Genomic DNA, 16892 nt, shown 5'->3' with positions numbered 1-16892 from the left:
AGCAAATTCACGTCTGACCCTCCCCATGCATAAAGTTTTGCTATCAGTTTTATACTTTGGCGTTATTAGGGTCTAAATTAGACGTAGCAAATTCAAGTCTGACCCTCCCCCCCCGATCAGCCCTCAGGTTCAATTTAATGGCGTCGTGCCTGTAAAGTAATAAGAGGAAATGCACATTTCAAAATCTAATCATTGGTTTTGTTGATATGGAAAAAGAATGGATTTCGTGTCAGACCAGATGCTATATACCAGCCAATCAGAATGCAAAGATTGTTTTTCGTCATGCGATTGCTTGATTGCTCAAAAATAAAGTTCCTTCTTCTTTCGATATACTAAAAATAGAGAATCTTATCATGGCGATTTTTCGTTTTAAGAACGTGTCAGAAATGTGGTGAACATCGTTGTACTAATGAATCATATTTTATACAGCTGAACATCTTACATTTCGTTCTCTTATCTGTAAAATATCAGAACTTCCCTTTTTATTACTCTGTGTTCGCCTTTTTGCCGTTCGTTCCATACGAAAGAAACCTTGTCTTGATAATTTTTTCGTGAAAATTTTCTGCTTTGTTTATACCGATGGAAAATAGAGGTTAGTCTTTCGATAAGCAGTTTCCACACTGTTGCATTTTACTGTTTTTAATTTTATTAGTATTTTTTTTATCTACAAAGCAAAAAGGGCATGTTAAAATATTTATATAATCCTTGGACAATTTAACTGCTTTTTGTGTGAACGAAGCTTTGAATATTTTATATTGCAAAAACGATTAATGTTCCCAGCGTCAGCGCTTGACATCTAAACTTTAAAAAAATTGATCGCGAGAAGTCGAATTGCATAGAGAGCAAATATTTTTGTTTGTAAGCATTCCAGTCTGTTCGTCGTATTTTTGCACATTGTTGTCATGCACGGTTGACGAGAGCCAAGAAGAACATTTGCATTTAGCATTAAACGTGTCAGGTAAGGCTTCTTTATCGGTGTATTTTTCATTTGTCGCGTTGTTCTCGGCAAATTTTATATGCTGTAGTATGCTTCTTAAAACCAATCCAATTTTCCGCACAAAAATTTGCCACTGAAATACACGGATAGATAATGTTGCTAATGTTTCAACACGCGTCCGATCTTGCCGTGTATAATATCTTATTTTATGCTTGGCGTCAATAACTGTACGTATTTTCGTAAGGACGAGCCCTGTAATCATATGGCTATCATTACATCAACGTTTATTAAGAAAATCAAAGTCGATTTTCTGGAAATATTATCATTTGGTATAAGTTGTAAGGACTTACGACTTTCAGTGTTTTACCAGAAAATGCTACGCGGTATGTGAAAAATGCACCCGAATCGTCTAGTAATTTCCATTTTTAAATACTATGTTACGGATGGAAAGCCGTAAATTCGTGCAAATCGTCAATGAACCCCAGAATAACGCTATAGGTGTTAGAGCGCGCTTCTATCTCTCAAAATTTTCACCTCTGAACAAATACTCATCAAACTAGCGTAAAGTAGAGAAGACTCTGTTTACTTGAGTTGTCTGAAGTCGACGTCTATCTGTTAAAAAGGTTTGTTGCTAATTTATAACAAATTTATATGAAAATTTTAAAGGAAATAAAACGTAATTTACATTTGTTTTCAAACAACTAATTTTACTATTGAGTATATAGTTCAAATGCTCAATCGTTACAGATTTTTCTCTATGTATTTCGTATTTGCAGACTGCAGTTGCTCTCTGAAATATCAATGAATAAATTTGCTGTGCAAATGCACTGAACATTTAATGGATAAATTTGCATGTTGCTAAGTTGTCAACAGTTAAACTTCTGGCATGATGTTGAGATAAGGATAATTTCCGGCTCCAAATACAATTTGGAATTTCATCCTATAATCTTTTGACGCTAATCAACACTGAAATTAATGGCGAGCCTGCTGTTATATTTCGGCAATATTTGAGTGACACTCCTTTCTGTACATTTGACAAGTGCTTTTTTTAAGGTCTATCTTCGTTCTCCTTTGTGGATCGATCAGACGTTTAAGATAGCTTGTGTATCAAAGTACCCGAAGTAACAGGCTGTAGAACGAAGAACATGCCTTGTGCAATAAATTACAATTGTTCCAAAGAAAGTGAAGGGACATTACTGTTGCCAATATTGAACGAAAGTGAGTGGTCTAAAGCCGTGCGTATAATATTTTACTTCGTGGCATTAATATGGTCTTTTACTGGAGTGGCTATAATCGCAGATGTCTTCATGTGCGCTATTGAGACGATTACAAGCAAGGTAAAAATAGTTAAAGTTGCTAAGCCAGGACCCGGCAGCCGTTCCGAGGATGTTGAGGTTCGTGTCTGGAATGACACAGTTGCCAATCTAACGTTAATGGCGCTCGGCTCGTCTGCACCGGAAATACTCCTCTCGATCATCGAGATTGTCGGTGCAAGTTTCAAAGCAGGGAAACTGGGCCCTAGCACGATCGTGGGTTCAGCTGCTTTTAATCTTCTTGTGATAACAGGTGTATGTGTTATGGCAATACCTAATGGCCAGGTACGGACTATCAAATCCCTGAAAGTGTTCGGTTTGACTGCGGTGTGCTCCGTATTTGCTTACATATGGCTCGTTATTGTGCTTCGTGTACATAGTGAAAACATTATCGATCTCTGGGAAGCAATTTTCACCTTTTTGCTTTTTCCCATTCTTGTTATCCTGGCGTATATGGCTGATAAAGAGTTGGGCTGTAGCTCTTCAAGGGATGTCGAGCCGTCTGAAGACATTGGCATGTTAGAGTTGGGTAAGAAACGCGGACTCCCCCTCCTTAATATGAAATATTCACTACACTGACCGGGGGGGGGTGATTTCCATTTTCTTTCGATAAGCAATTTATTTGGTAAAGTCAGTACCCCACACGTAGAGTATGTTCTTGTGCCATTTCTACCTTTACCACCCCTCCCTCCCCACTTTTGAACTGGTTTCTTGGGAAACTGCTAAAATGAGGGTGGTCGTTGTTTCTTGGAAGATAAAGTAAAATGCGAAATTTAGACAATCGACCTCCGAATAGCTACAAGTATGGTATTAAAAGTGTTGTTTTTTACTTACATCCTCGCCCAAGTGTTACATTTACGGGAATTCATCTTTTAAAAATTTCCTTGTGTATCTTTTTGGTGTTGCTGTGTTTACCGACAGAATACACAGCTTTTAGTAAAGCTTCAGTCCGGAAATCTCCCCGAATTTTGTCTGAAAAGGGATTTTGCTAACGGGTGTTGAACATTTGTGTTCGCTTTTAATCCTGGAACACCACTGTGACATCCATTGTTACTGAGTCCAAACCGGAAATACGTCATACACTTTACGTATTTATTATTTGTATTTAGCCGAAGGTTCGCGTGTGCTACAGGTGTCTACGAAAGATCCTGAAATTATACAATTTATCAAGGTATTTTTTGCATTTGTCTTATTCGTGGTTTATTTTTTATGTAAAGATTCTCAATTTGACTTGCAGCTGGAAAAATACACGTTTTTATCTCATTTTGGTTCTTTTTATCCCCCAAAACACTCATAAAACATCGTAAATGCTCTTTTTATGTTTCTCGTTTAGGATTTGAATCAGAATTCTGACTTTTCCGAAGAGGAAACCGCGAAACTTGTTGCCTTGCGGATACAAGCCAGGACACCAAAGAATTATGGGTATTATCGTGTTGGTGCTATAAGAGGAATTGGTGGCGGTAAAAAACTCACTCCACCGATGAATACAGGCTTACATGAAGTATGCGCTCAGACACTTGCTTGTTAACCACGTACACAACAACAGACATATATTAAAAAGATACTGAACTTTTTTTACGTTTCGAGAAAAGAAAAGAACGACTTTGGAACTTTGAATTGAAATGAATTCCCGTAAAAGCCTAGAAATTCAGTCAATTTTCGCTCGTTGCTTTAAACAAGCTTTTGTTCAAGCTTTCAATTTTCAGACTTGATGAAGAATATATTTAATTTTGGTGCAATTCTTTTTTATTTTGCATAACGCAATTTACTAGCACAGGTCGTGTTCGAAGTACCGTTTGAGTGGCTTTTTTTTTATTTTGTATTTATCAACAAGATGAAAAGCTGAAAACGAACAAACTTTGCAGGTTGACTGTTTTAGAATATTTTTGCTCGTCTACTTTCAAAAATCCCCGTCCAAAAGATGGGTGGACGGGCCTCTGGCTAAGCCCCTTGAATTTGGGGCCGATTGCTCTCCCCTCCCAACGGAAGTGCAGTATTTTAAAGTGGAAGTTCTCGATGTAATTTTCATTTAGGCATACGATGAACTCAGCGAGGTTGGTTTCATGTCGACGGCTTTATCTCACCTTCGACCTCGTGGTAAGTTTTTCTTCAAAAGTTTTTTCGCTTGTGCGAAATGTTATCATTGTCGTAATTGCGTATTATGTGAATTAGGAAGGAGAGGTGAGAGGGCAGATTCCCCCTCCCCCCCTCCCTCCTCTACATTTTGACAGCAGTGGAAGAAAGTTGGGCTGTTTTTCTGAAAAAAGTTTCGAGGACTTTGTATATGTTACATTTATTTGTTTTTTAAAAAATTCGATCAAAGAGTTCAACAATTTGAAGTTTTAGTTCTGAAATTTGGTTCTCTGCCGCCCTTCTCTTGACTTTGGTCGGCCAGAGCAATTGAAGTCGTGACTTATAATACTAAAAACGACAAATATTTTTATCTCGAAGCTATCATGGCTGCAGCAGTGCCATTTGTACGTTTCCCCTCCGTTTTGTTTAAAGAAAGTTTATGTGAATCGTTGTAATTCCTAAATAATCGTACAAAACAGAACCTCCGAAGTCGATGGTCGAATTCGCCTCTCCAAAATACGCTGTCTTGGAAAGTGACAAGTTGGTTACTATTACCGTTTTAAGAACAGGGAATACAAAGATAACAGCAGTTGTTGAGTAAGTGATGGTCAACAAATCTGATAGGTTAACTAAAATTTAAATTAACATGACGTGATAAATCGACGTGAATGCTTTGAATCCGGGAGTATAGTTACATGTTTGTAGATGTTGATCGTCTAGGTAAGTACACTTCGTATACTTATTGCCGCTGGTCATTTTCACGATTATTTGGACGACAAAATGAACAAACGTCTGCATCCGTTTTGAAATCCACATCAAACGTAAACAACTCAGATTGAACTGTGAATCACCTCTGCAATGACCTTGATCTTACATGGAAAACACAAAAGACTACTTATAATTTACAGACGTAGGAACCAGACAACAAGTGCAGAAAACCCGACATTTACTCCTCACTTGACTCTGAAAAAGACTTCCTCCGAAGATTTCGAAACGTCTATCAACAGCAACACCAACAGTTCCTTTCACGACTCCAACGACATAGACAATCAATATCCACACGCTTGTAAAATCACAAATTCTTAACTAAACTATTGCTTAAATCTTAACTAAGCCTTATCACAACTCGACCTTAACCAAATCTGTCCCTACACAAATCCAAATTAAGTTTTTACCAATGGTTTTCCCCTAGACCTTTCTTTAAGAATGATACTTCCACTTAAGCATACTTTTGCTTCATTTAGTTTTCCCCAGACCTTTCTTTAAGAACGACACTTCCACTTTAGCATACTTTTGCTTCATTTAGTTTTCCCCCAGACCTTTCTTTGAGAACGACACTTCCACTTTAGCATACTTTTGCTTCATTTAGTTTTCCCAGACCTTTCTTTATGAACGACACTTCCACTTTAGCATACTTTTGCTTCATTTAGTTTTCCCCAGACCTTTCTTTAAGAACGACACTTCCACTTTAGCATACTTTTGCTTCATTTAGTTTTCCCCCAGACCTTTCTTTGAGAACGACACTTCCACTTTAGCATACTTTTGCTTCATTTAGTTTTCCCCAGACCTTTCTTTAAGAACGACACTTCCACTTTAGCATACTTTTGCTTTATCTAGTTTTCCCCCAGACCTTTCTTTAAGAACGACACTTCCACTTTAGCATATTTTTGCTTCATTTAGTTTTCCCCTAGACCTTTCTTTAAGAACGGCACTTCCACTTTAGCATACTTTTGCTTCATTTAGTTTTCCCCAGACCTTTCTTTAAGAACGACACTTCCACTTTAGCATATTTTTGCTTCATTTATTTTCCCCCAGACCTTTCTTTAAGAACGACACTTCCACTTTAGCATATTTTACTTCATTTAGTTTTCCCCCAGACCTTTCTTCGAGAACGACACTTCCACTTTAGCATATTTTTACTTCATTTAGTTTTCCCCCAGACCTTTCTTTGAGAACGACACTTCCACTTTAGCATATTTTTGTTTCATTTAGTTTTCCCCAGAACTTTCTTTATGAACGACACTTCCACTTTAGCATATTTTTGCTTCATTTAGTTTCCCCTCAGAACTTTCTTTAAGAACGACACTTCCACTTTAGCATATTTTTGCTTCATTTAGTTTTCCCCCAGACCTTTCTTTAAGAATGACACTTCCACTTTAGCATACTTTTACTTCATTTAGTTTTGAAACAATTGACGGCACAGCCAATGCTGAGTCCGACTTTGTTGCAAAGAAAGAGACGCTTGTTTTTGAACCTGACGAAATCAAGAAGGAAGTACCGATTGAGATAATTGACGATAACGAATGGGAGGAAGATGAGGTTTTCTTTGTGAAGCTTTCTATTCACGAACCTGCTGATGAAAACGTTGAGATAGGACATCAGAGTATCACTGAGATCACAATAATTAACGATGATGGTATGTAGTGGGATATAAAAGTATCACTGAGATCACAATAATTAACGATGATGGTATGTAGTGGGATATACGAGTATGTCTGAGATCACTATAATAACGATGGTAGTGTTTGGTAGGATGTAAGAGTATATGCGAGATCACAATAATTTACGATGATGGTATGTGGTACGATATCGGGGTATCTCTGAGATGACAATTGTTAGCACAATCAGGTGTATTTCTTAGCGCTGTGGTCAGGTTAAAGTTAGGGAAGGGATATGATCAGGAACGTGTAGACAAACTACTTATTTGTCAACGTACCAGTTAGAACTTATCTTTAACGACGAAATTACAAGATCAAATTTGAAGCGTGGCGAGTGGGGACATAAAAAGACGTTCATCACTCGTTAATTTATACCTTCCATCTTCGTAGATTGTTTCGTTTGATTTAAATGATATCACGTGATATCAATTGTGAAGCTGAAAACTTTCTCTCGCGTGTGTTGAATCTAATTCTCTTTTATTTGACCAGAACCTGGCGTAATAGCTTTCCAAAAACCAAGCTACGTTGTAAAAGAAAGCATCGGCAAAGGCAGTTTTCTCTTGGAGCGTACCAAAGGTACTGATGGCCGAGTTACCGTTTCCTGGGTGACCAAAGACCAATCAGCAATCAACGGTAAAGATTATATTGGCGGCAAGGGTACTGTTATCTTTGAACATGCCGAACAAGTAAAGACGATTGACATTGAGATAAGCGACGATAAAGATTTCGAAAAAGATGAGACGTTCATTATTGAATTGAAGGATCCTACTGGTGGTGCGAAACTTGGCCGACTACAGAGTACAATTGTAACTATTGTGAACGATGACGGTAGGGAAATGTTGTAACTTTGAATTGTTTTCTTCGTATCTTTGTATTTTTTTCTGTAATTTTGACTTGTTTTTGTTGAGGAACGTTAACGAATGCGATTATTTGTCTATCACGAGAATTTTCATTAAAACTCAAGGGAAACTTACTTCTCCCTTGCTGCACGTATGATCCATTTCTGAGTATTCGACCCCCCCGTACTTTCTTTCAGAATACAAGAAGGTGCTCGATCGTGTAGTTGGCCTTACTCATCTTAACCTCAATCGCATGGCACTCGGCTCGGAGACCTGGGGACAACAGTTTCGCACGGCCATGACTGTAAATGGTGGCGACATCGAGAATGCGTCATCGATGGATTACTTCATGCATTTCGTCACATTTCCATGGAAAGTAAGTCCACAAAAAGGAATCGTTTTTCTTGCCCGTTTGTCATACTGTTCCATCCTTTGCCAGACCGGTCAGAGATTCAGTTCTTTCTATGTAGGTTACTCTTCATCGTCCTCCCCCGTTTTACCCACAACACTTTGTTCTTTGCTCCATACAGTATAAAACAAATTCTGAAAAAGCAAGACATCTTGAGATCACAAAATATGCATCAAAACAAGACATCCTGAGATTGCAAAATATGCATCAAAACAAGACGAGAAGTGAACTGTAAATTTTCGACTTTATTTCGAAGTCATCCTCAGACAGAATAAGGATGACTTTGATGTTTTGCTTAATTGGTTGGTGTAAAAATAATCTCAAGATGTTTTGCTTTTTCGGAATTTGCTTTATATTATATTTCTTCAAATTGTCGTCTGGTCATGTTTTTTGCTCCATACGAACTGTACTTTTCTTCCACAGATTATCTTTGCCATTTGTCCACCTTGTACATGGTTTGGTGGATGGCTGGCATTCTTTATTGCCTTGGCAATGATTGGTCTTCTCACAGCAATAGTCGGTGACCTTGCTACTATCTTTGGTTGTCTGGTTGGTCTCAAGAAGGAAGTGACGGCAATTACGTTTGTCGCTATGGGAACCAGTCTACCTGATCTTTTTGCCAGTAAAACCGCGGCAATTTCGGAGACATGCGGACGCATCCGTGGGTAACGTCACGGGTAGTAATAGTGTTAATGTGTTTCTGGGTCTGGGTACCCCCTGGGTTATTGCTGCTGCTTATTGGCTCGCTAAGGTAAGAATAAGACCTGATCAATTTTCCAGGGGGGGGGAAATAGCTGAAGATAGCTACAATTAAAAAATTGAATACATATAAAAAATAAAGATAGATACTCTTCAGAATAGTAGACAACTCACTTTTAAGATAGATTTGGGATATGATATATTATGGGATGGGATAGAATGGGATGGAATGGGTTGGGCTGGGATAGGATTGGGCAATATAGGACAGGATAAGGTAGGATAGGATAAGATGGGATAAGATAGGATAGAATAGGATATAATAAAATAGAATAGAATATAATGGGATATCATAGAATAAGGTAAGATAGAATAAGATAGGATAGAATTAAATGATGACGATGTAATATTTACGAAAAACTGCAGTATATGTTTATCAAGGCAAATATCGTAAATGGTTTGAACCCGGGAGTATCGTTACATGTTTGTAAATGTAGAACGTCCAGGTTGGTATAGTCCTGAGAAGGACTGTTTTTGATAATATAACACACAATACAATGACGTAAGAACCAGATAACAAATACGGCCAACCTGACGTTTACTCCTCATTTTGACTCTGAAGATGACTACTGCTAAGGTTGTCGAAACGTCAGTCAACAACAACAAAAACAGTCCTTCTCAGGACTATACCAACTTGGACGATCTACATTTACAAACATGTAAGGCAAATATCGTTATTTCTCGATCTTAGGACACAGCGATATCTTGAGGAATCACTCATTAGTATTCGTCATAGTTTGTTTTCACTCTTTTTTTCTTTTTTTAATCAGGGTGAAGATTTTAAGGTAGAAGCCGGAGCACTGACTATCAGTGTGATTGTTTACGCCATATGTGCAACAGTATGTTTACTTTTCCTCGTGTTGCGTCGTCGACTTGCGTTGTTCGGCAATGCTGAATTAGGTGGTGTATCAAACATGAAATATGTTACTGGTGCTTTCTTCATCTCGTTGTGGTTCTTCTACATCATTATATCGTCACTTGTATCCTATGACGTCATTGAGGCGAAAATTTGAACCAAGGCAACGCATGGGGATATTTTTAATGGTAAAAATTCTTTGTTCTACAAGTACGCAAAAAACGATCTCTAATTCGAACTCTAATTCTACATAGAACTTGGTTATAGCTGACGCATTGGATTAGGGATCAATTTTGCATGACGTACAACACTTTACACCAAATTGCAACCTTTTTAATTCTCTTACATGGAGCCCTCGCATTTCACTCTTAATCCTGATCCAATCTACTCTTACGTGAGTCCTTATATTTCATTCTTAATCCTGATCCAATCCAATGCGTTTGCCTCTCTGGTGGTTTGTTTCTTGATTTGTTTGGGAATTTCCTTAAAATTTTGAAATTGTTTAATCGTTTAACATTCATCCGCTATAAATATTTTTGTAATTTAATGAAATCACTTGTAAAAAATGTGTGGCAATAAGATTTGTGTAGGAAAATACTTATGTTGGAGAAGGAGGTTAGATCTGACGTAAAAATTTTGAATTGAATTCTTTGCACAAATCTTTAATAACAACATAACAGTAGTATATAGAGCGTCGTTTCTGGCGCACCTCACACCTTGAGACCTAGTAAACCACGCTCTATATACTACTATAACGAAGGGTTTTAGTACATCTCTTCGCTATGGTAAAGTGTAATTTGACTAATTTCTATCATTTTCTGTGATTGTATGATGTACTTATATATAAAATCAAAGCATAAATCCATCCGAAATTCTACATTGACTATAATCTGCTGATATTAGAAAAGGCATAAACTATGTATACTGTATTTCTTAATGTGTAATAAATGGTAGAGATGACCTTTAGCGTTGTAGCTGGACCTCTTAGGCCAATTTCACGTAGCCTATATTGCACCATATAATATAAAAGAAATATTTGATCATTTAAAGAATCTCTTATAAGGCAAGAAGGTACATATTAACCTGAACAATAATGGCACAAAGAATTATTTCTAAAGATAAATCTAATTGAAAGTACTATCCAGCCAGCTTCGTGCTACTGACTTCTGGCTGAATGCCATCTGGAATTTATACTGATATAGGCATATTCAAATTGGTGGTTTTTTAAAAATCGCTTTTCTTTCACGTAGGAAGGCTGAAAAGTTCAGCTTGCCTTGCAAATTGAATATTTGATAATTTGAATTCACAGTATAAGGTCATTATCATTGCCATTATGGTATTTGGAAAATGGAAATTTATTTCCCCCTCCCCCCCAGGAAACGTTTTGCGCATCACTACTCCGCATGCGCGGTAGGGAATGGTTACAAAATATAGAACGTTAGTGAATTTGATGAAAATTGACATAAGATTTTTTTTACGTTAACGATGTGTTGGACTTTTGAACTATGTTAATATGGATTTGAGGAAAGGTAACTCCTTTAGAAATGGCCTGCTTTATGCTGGTTTCAATCAAGATCAAGGTATAGAGGAGCGATTTGAGAGTGATGATTTTTTGTTGAGTTGGCTTTTCTTGTACCACGCGAATTGCCCGGAAGCTTCAAGTGTTGTAATAATTCTAGGTTGTTTTGCCTGCGGAATGGAAAATGGTTTTCGCATATACAATTGCGATCCGTTAAAGGAGAAAGAGCGTCAAGGTATTTCGTTCAAAAAGGAGATGCACTTGATTTTTTAAAATTTACGACAAAGTTTGCGCCTTACAAACTTTACATGCTGACGGAAGGGGGGCTGTATGCTGAGTTGGTCGTAGATTTAGATCTGATTACCCCGGTCATGCAAGTATAGTGTATTGCTCTTCACTGGCATAATTGCACATTTATGTTAAAACATATTGTTTATTGATGTTAATGGATTTACCCAACTTCTACTAAATTTTTTAAATGTCATCATGAGCATTGACCACTATTGAAAATTCTCTGAATAAATTGCCGGTAGGTATTTTATATCCGACGTGAACATATTTTATATTATTAGATTTTACTGATGGAGGTATTGCTTATGTGGAAATGCTGTTTCGATGCAATTATGTTGCGCTTGTTGGAGGAGGAAAAAATCCAAAATACTCTCCAAATAAGGGTAATTATGCTAAATAATTTTATACATTTTGATATAATGTGAATAACTTTATTGTTTTATGCAGTTCTTATTTGGGACGACCTAAAAAGTCAATTGTCATTCAACTGGAGTTTTCTAGTGATGTACGAGCCGTGAAATTACGCAGGGATAGGTATGTGCAGAATGCTATTTTTTAAGAATGCATCATCAACATGGGATCGTGTTGTATCATTATTGTTTCTCTAGGATTGTTGTGGTTCTTGATACAATTATTAAAGTTTTCACGTTCACACAAAATCCTCAACAACTTCATGTATTTGAAACATCACCAAATGTGAAAGGTAGTTTATAGACAAAATTATTTGTCTTGTAGGACATGTTGCACAAGACAGGAAAGTTCAGCATGTTTAGATTGATTTCGACTTTAATATTTTGTTTTACTTCACTTGTCGATTGTGTATATAAGGGGATATTTTTTGTCCCCCGATTTGAATTATAAGCAGGGAATTTTTTCCAAGATAAAGTGAAAAAAGATTCTGTTATACATTTCTTTAGGTTTATGTGTGTTGTGTCCCAGCAGTAATAATTCACTGCTAGCATTTCCTGCCAGACGAACTGGACATGTCCAGATTGTTGATCTTGCTAACACAGAGCGAGCACCTCTCGACATAAATGCTCATGAAGGAACACTAGCATGTATTTGTCTGAATCTTCAGGGTACAAGACTGGCTTCCGCTTCAGAAACGGTACTTTCCTGGAAATATTCCTTTTTCACTTCATATTTTAAATAATTGGGATTATGGACTGGCATTTGAGATGAGTATTTGTTGTTTCTAGGGAACGCTTATACGTATTTTTGACATGAGCAATGGTGATTTACTAAATGAATTGAGACGAGGATCTGGTAATGCAAACATTTTTAGGTAAGGATTGATCAGTGTTCACAAGTTAACATTACAAACGCTTGAAATAGTTTCATAAATTTTGAGTATTAACAAAATTGTACAACTTTTTCAACTTATTTATTTCTATGTGTGTTTACGTAAGCAGTTTTTCCACTTCAATTCAATTTCAAGCTAATAGATTTGCCCAACAATGCAGTTTTCTTAATTTGCTAACCATTTGGTTATGTCATTGCTTATGGGAAGTGGCAGGCAGCGACATAGGAAAGTACATGTTTTTAAGCAGGGATGGATCAAGATTGATTTTGTTTGAAGGGGTGCTTTAGTTTTTATAAAATGTCTTTTGGATCAGATTTTGGTGGCTCCTTTGGATTAGTTTGGATAAGTTTGGATTTGGTGGCTCCTTTGGATAAGTTTGGATTAGATTTTGGTGGCTCCTTTGTGAGAGTCGTTATATCTTTCAAATGTCCAACTTTTAGTGGGTTTGAGACCCTGAGAAATGTGTGATTTGACTGTTGTTTTAGCTTAATTGGTTGGTGTAAAAATATTTCGTAAGGAAATTTGCACCCCCCTGCATCCCTTCAAGACCCTGAGAAATGTGTGGTTTGACTTTTGTTTTAGCCTAATTGGTTGGTGTAAAAATATTTCGTAAGGAAATTTGCACCCCCCTGTATCCCTTCAAGACCCTGAGAAATGTGTGGTTTGACTTTTGTTTTAGCTTAATTGGTTGGTGTAAAAATATTTCGTAAGGAAATTTGCACCCCCCTGCATCCCTTCAAGCCAAGTCAAGGAGGGGTGCATCCCTTGAATCCATCACTGTTTTTAAGGGTGTCTGGGCATAACATTTGCCAACAAATTGGCCCTGGAATGGTTGTGGTGTGGATGTATATATATATATAAATAAATATTAAAATTTCATTAAAAATTACTGGTAGAGGAACATTTTTAGCCCTGGTAACTGGCACGTTTATAAAGTTTTGTAGTATATATTGTATATATTTGCATGTTGAACGTCCTTTCAGGTCTTTTCTTTTGAACGTGAAAAAAATTAATCATAAATCTGACTTTTTTTTAGCATAAATTTCAACAATGATTCGTCGTTGTTGTGCGTGTCAAGCAATCATTGGACTGTTCATATATTTGAAGTAGAAGACACAAAGAAATCTAAGCAGTCAAGGTAAAAAAAATGGTCAAGATAACTGTTGTTGTAGTTTTTATCCACAAGCGTCCTTTGTATCCACCTTATTCATTTATAAAAGTGGGAGCTCTGCCCCTATTTACGCAACCAGCTCTGCCACGAAAGATAGCTGACGATAAGCCTTTAATCAAGATAAATGAATTTTGATACTGTGTTTGCACAGGCTTATGCAAACCTGAGGAGACCTTCGGGAGAACTCGAGAGCAGATCGGTACAAGGTCGGAGTGAAGGTCGAGGCTTTGCACATGCTCGAGAGTTCTTACCAACGTCTTAATGGCAAATGTTTTATTCGTGATAGATTTTTCAATCTCTTTTTGATTGATTTTATTGATTGAGCTCAGATCCGTTCAAAATGTGCCATAGAGCAATCAGCGCGCGCGTTGTAGTTTTGTTATTTTATGAACAATCTTGTCAGAAAAGATATAATTAATTTTCTTTTACATTGGAAACGTGACTGTGAAAATATGGATAGGTTTACTACCGGGATTTTAAAATAATTTTCATTAACTGAACTTCAACGCTTTAATTTGAACGCTATTCCAAAGTTAAAAAAATAATTAACCAATTGTACAAAGGCATCTTGGGCGCCCGCGCTACTTCCGAAATTAGCCTTAATTCCATTCAGTGCAAAATGTCGCGCGATCGAATTTTTGCGATCACTTTCCTTTGAATTGTGTGCAGCAGTGTGAAACTGTTCCATTCGAGAGCTTACAATTGAAAGGAAAGTCATCTCAAAAAGTCGATCGCGTCGTAATTTGCACTGAATGGAAATCAGCCTTTAGTCGCCTTAAGGAGCGGCTACTTATGGAGGGATGCGCTTTGTTTCAATTTGTCATCTTCAGCATGAATTAACTTCAATGTTTAACTCTTAGTCCACGTTTTATATACGGTATTTTTCAATGTATTCAAAGTTGTGTAAGGTTGTTGGTGGTTTACACAAATGCACGTAAACGTTTCATTTGGATAAAGTGTAAATATTGTAAAACTCTTAAAAGTTCTATAAAAAGGGCGGTTACTTTCATGAGGGCGGTTACTTTCACGAGGGGCGGCTACTTTCAAGAGGGGCGGTTACTTTCAAGAAGGGCGGTTACTTTTAAGAGGGGCGGTTACTTTTAAGAGGGCGGTTACTTTTAAGAGGGCGGTTACTTTCAAGAGTTACTTTCAAGAGGCGGTTACTTTCAAGAGGGGCGGTTACTTTTAAGAGGAGGCTATTTTCGAGACTCTACGCTGTATTATTACTGTAGTTATTTTAAATATTTTATTGTTTTGTGGCAGTTGTAGCTATTTGATTTTCCCATCACGATAAATGATGACCTGTCGTAATGATTTTGCAATAGTTATTTTTTAAGACTATTTCTTTCTTTGTTAGTTTTCGTCCTCTGAAATATTTCAATTCAACTTGGAGTTTCTCGAAGTTTCGCGTTCCGGAGGGTGCACCATCTATATGCGCATTTGGTAACGATAAGAACACGGTTATTGGTAAGCATGCGCATTGACTGTAGCAAATCCAGTGAACTGTAATGTGTGTAATATTAACTGTAACGCTTACCCTAACCTTAAAAACGACCTTTTCACAATATAAACAAACGAGCAACTAAACACATTACACTTCACACTAATTCACAATGACAATACACAATTGACACCCAAACATCACAACTAAAAACATTACACTTCACACTAATTCACGATGACAATACACAATTGACACCCAAACATCACAACTAAAAAGATTACACTTCACACTAATTCACAATGACAATAAACAATTGACAACCAAACATTACAACTAAAAACATCACACCTAAATCACGCATCACAACTAAACACATTACACTTCACACTAATTCACAATGACAATACACAATTGACACCCACACATTACAACAAAAAACATCACACCTAAATCACACATCACAACTAAAAACATTACACTTCACACTAATTCACTATTTGAGGTTGTCGAAACGTCAGTCAACAACAACAAAAACAGTCCTTCTCAGGACTATACCAACCTGGACGATCTACATCTACAAACATGAAATCTAGCGTCATGTTGTGTCATGCATGAAATGTTTTATTTTCATGCAAGTTCTTCCATTTTAGCCGATATTTATTGTTCGTTGATGCAAAAATGTTTTTATCGGATAAGTTTACCAATGTATTTTACAGCACAAACAACTGCTGCCGGAGATGAACAAAGTCCGGCTTCGGCAGGCAAAAATAACAGGAGCTCCGGCCTAACTTCAGCCTGACTCCGGCCTGACTTCGTCCTAACTTCGGCCTGACTTCGGCCTGACTCCGGGCTGACTCCAGTGTACAGCACTTATTTTGTAATATAAATTTATCCAAAAAATGAGGTGTGAAAATTTATTTTGACTAAACCTAGGTGTGCAACTGCTTCATAAGTCTGTGCAGTCGACGAACACTTTTCATCGATTCCTTGTATAGCGTTTTAAAAGAAATTTCTTTTCTCATTTCAAGCCGTTTGTGCTGATGGCAGTTACTACAAGTTTGCATTTAATGCGAAAGGCGAATGTACGAGAGACGCTTATGCACAGTTTCTACAGATGACTGATGGGGATTGACGGGGATATTAATGATGATACCTGGTGGTTCGTCACGTAGCTCCTATTATCTATTGGTCCGTAAGTTTTTTAAAGTAGATATCCGTTGGTGTAAGATATAAATTCTGTTCAGACAGTATATTTGGTTGGACGTTATCTGCAAAAAACTTGTAATTTTTGCTTCTTATATTGAGATACGTGTTTGTTATGTAATGAGATCTACGACATCCCGATAGGTTTGTTGCCTCTTCGAATATCAGTAAATGAAATTTAATAGAAATTCAATTATTTTTAATTTGCAATGTTTGATCGCGTTCTTTGAATTTTATTGCTGTTTGCTTTTCTCTCTTTACGAGTTGTATTTTTGTTTTCGTTGGCTTAGTAACATTGTAAGTACTAGCAAACTAAAATGCCAGCTGTATTTGTTGAAAT

General features: G+C 37.0%; 2 protein-coding genes across 2 annotated transcripts; both read left to right on the top strand.

Moving 5' to 3' along the window:
- Positions 1 to 1390: 1390 nt before the first annotated feature.
- Positions 1391 to 10581, top strand: LOC124447979 (sodium/calcium exchanger 3-like). Its single transcript, XM_046998984.1, is given in 12 exon segments — positions 1391 to 1560; positions 1991 to 2779; positions 3360 to 3421; positions 3584 to 3751; positions 4284 to 4347; positions 4803 to 4920; positions 6504 to 6739; positions 7251 to 7589; positions 7798 to 7976; positions 8433 to 8653; positions 8655 to 8760; positions 9536 to 10581. Coding segments are annotated over 11 exon segments (2433 nt in total). The 5' UTR covers positions 1391 to 1560; positions 1991 to 2082; the 3' UTR covers positions 9779 to 10581.
- A 436-nt stretch (positions 10582 to 11017) lies between these two features.
- On the top strand, positions 11018 to 16762 carry LOC124447980 (WD repeat domain phosphoinositide-interacting protein 3-like). The gene is given in 11 exon segments (XM_046998986.1): positions 11018 to 11201; positions 11301 to 11375; positions 11713 to 11814; positions 11879 to 11893; positions 11896 to 11965; positions 12040 to 12134; positions 12349 to 12539; positions 12631 to 12716; positions 13771 to 13872; positions 15263 to 15372; positions 16378 to 16762. Coding segments are annotated over 11 exon segments (1017 nt in total). The 5' UTR covers positions 11018 to 11134; the 3' UTR covers positions 16482 to 16762.
- The last annotated feature ends 130 nt before the right edge of the window (positions 16763 to 16892 follow it).

This window comes from Xenia sp. Carnegie-2017, unplaced genomic scaffold (genome assembly GCF_021976095.1).
Source record: "Xenia sp. Carnegie-2017 unplaced genomic scaffold, XeniaSp_v1 HiC_scaffold_23, whole genome shotgun sequence".
Classification (NCBI taxonomy): domain Eukaryota; kingdom Metazoa; phylum Cnidaria; class Anthozoa; order Malacalcyonacea; family Xeniidae; genus Xenia; species Xenia sp. Carnegie-2017.
The sequence above is the reverse complement of the archived record's forward strand: the minus strand, read 5'-3'. Positions and strand labels throughout refer to the sequence as shown.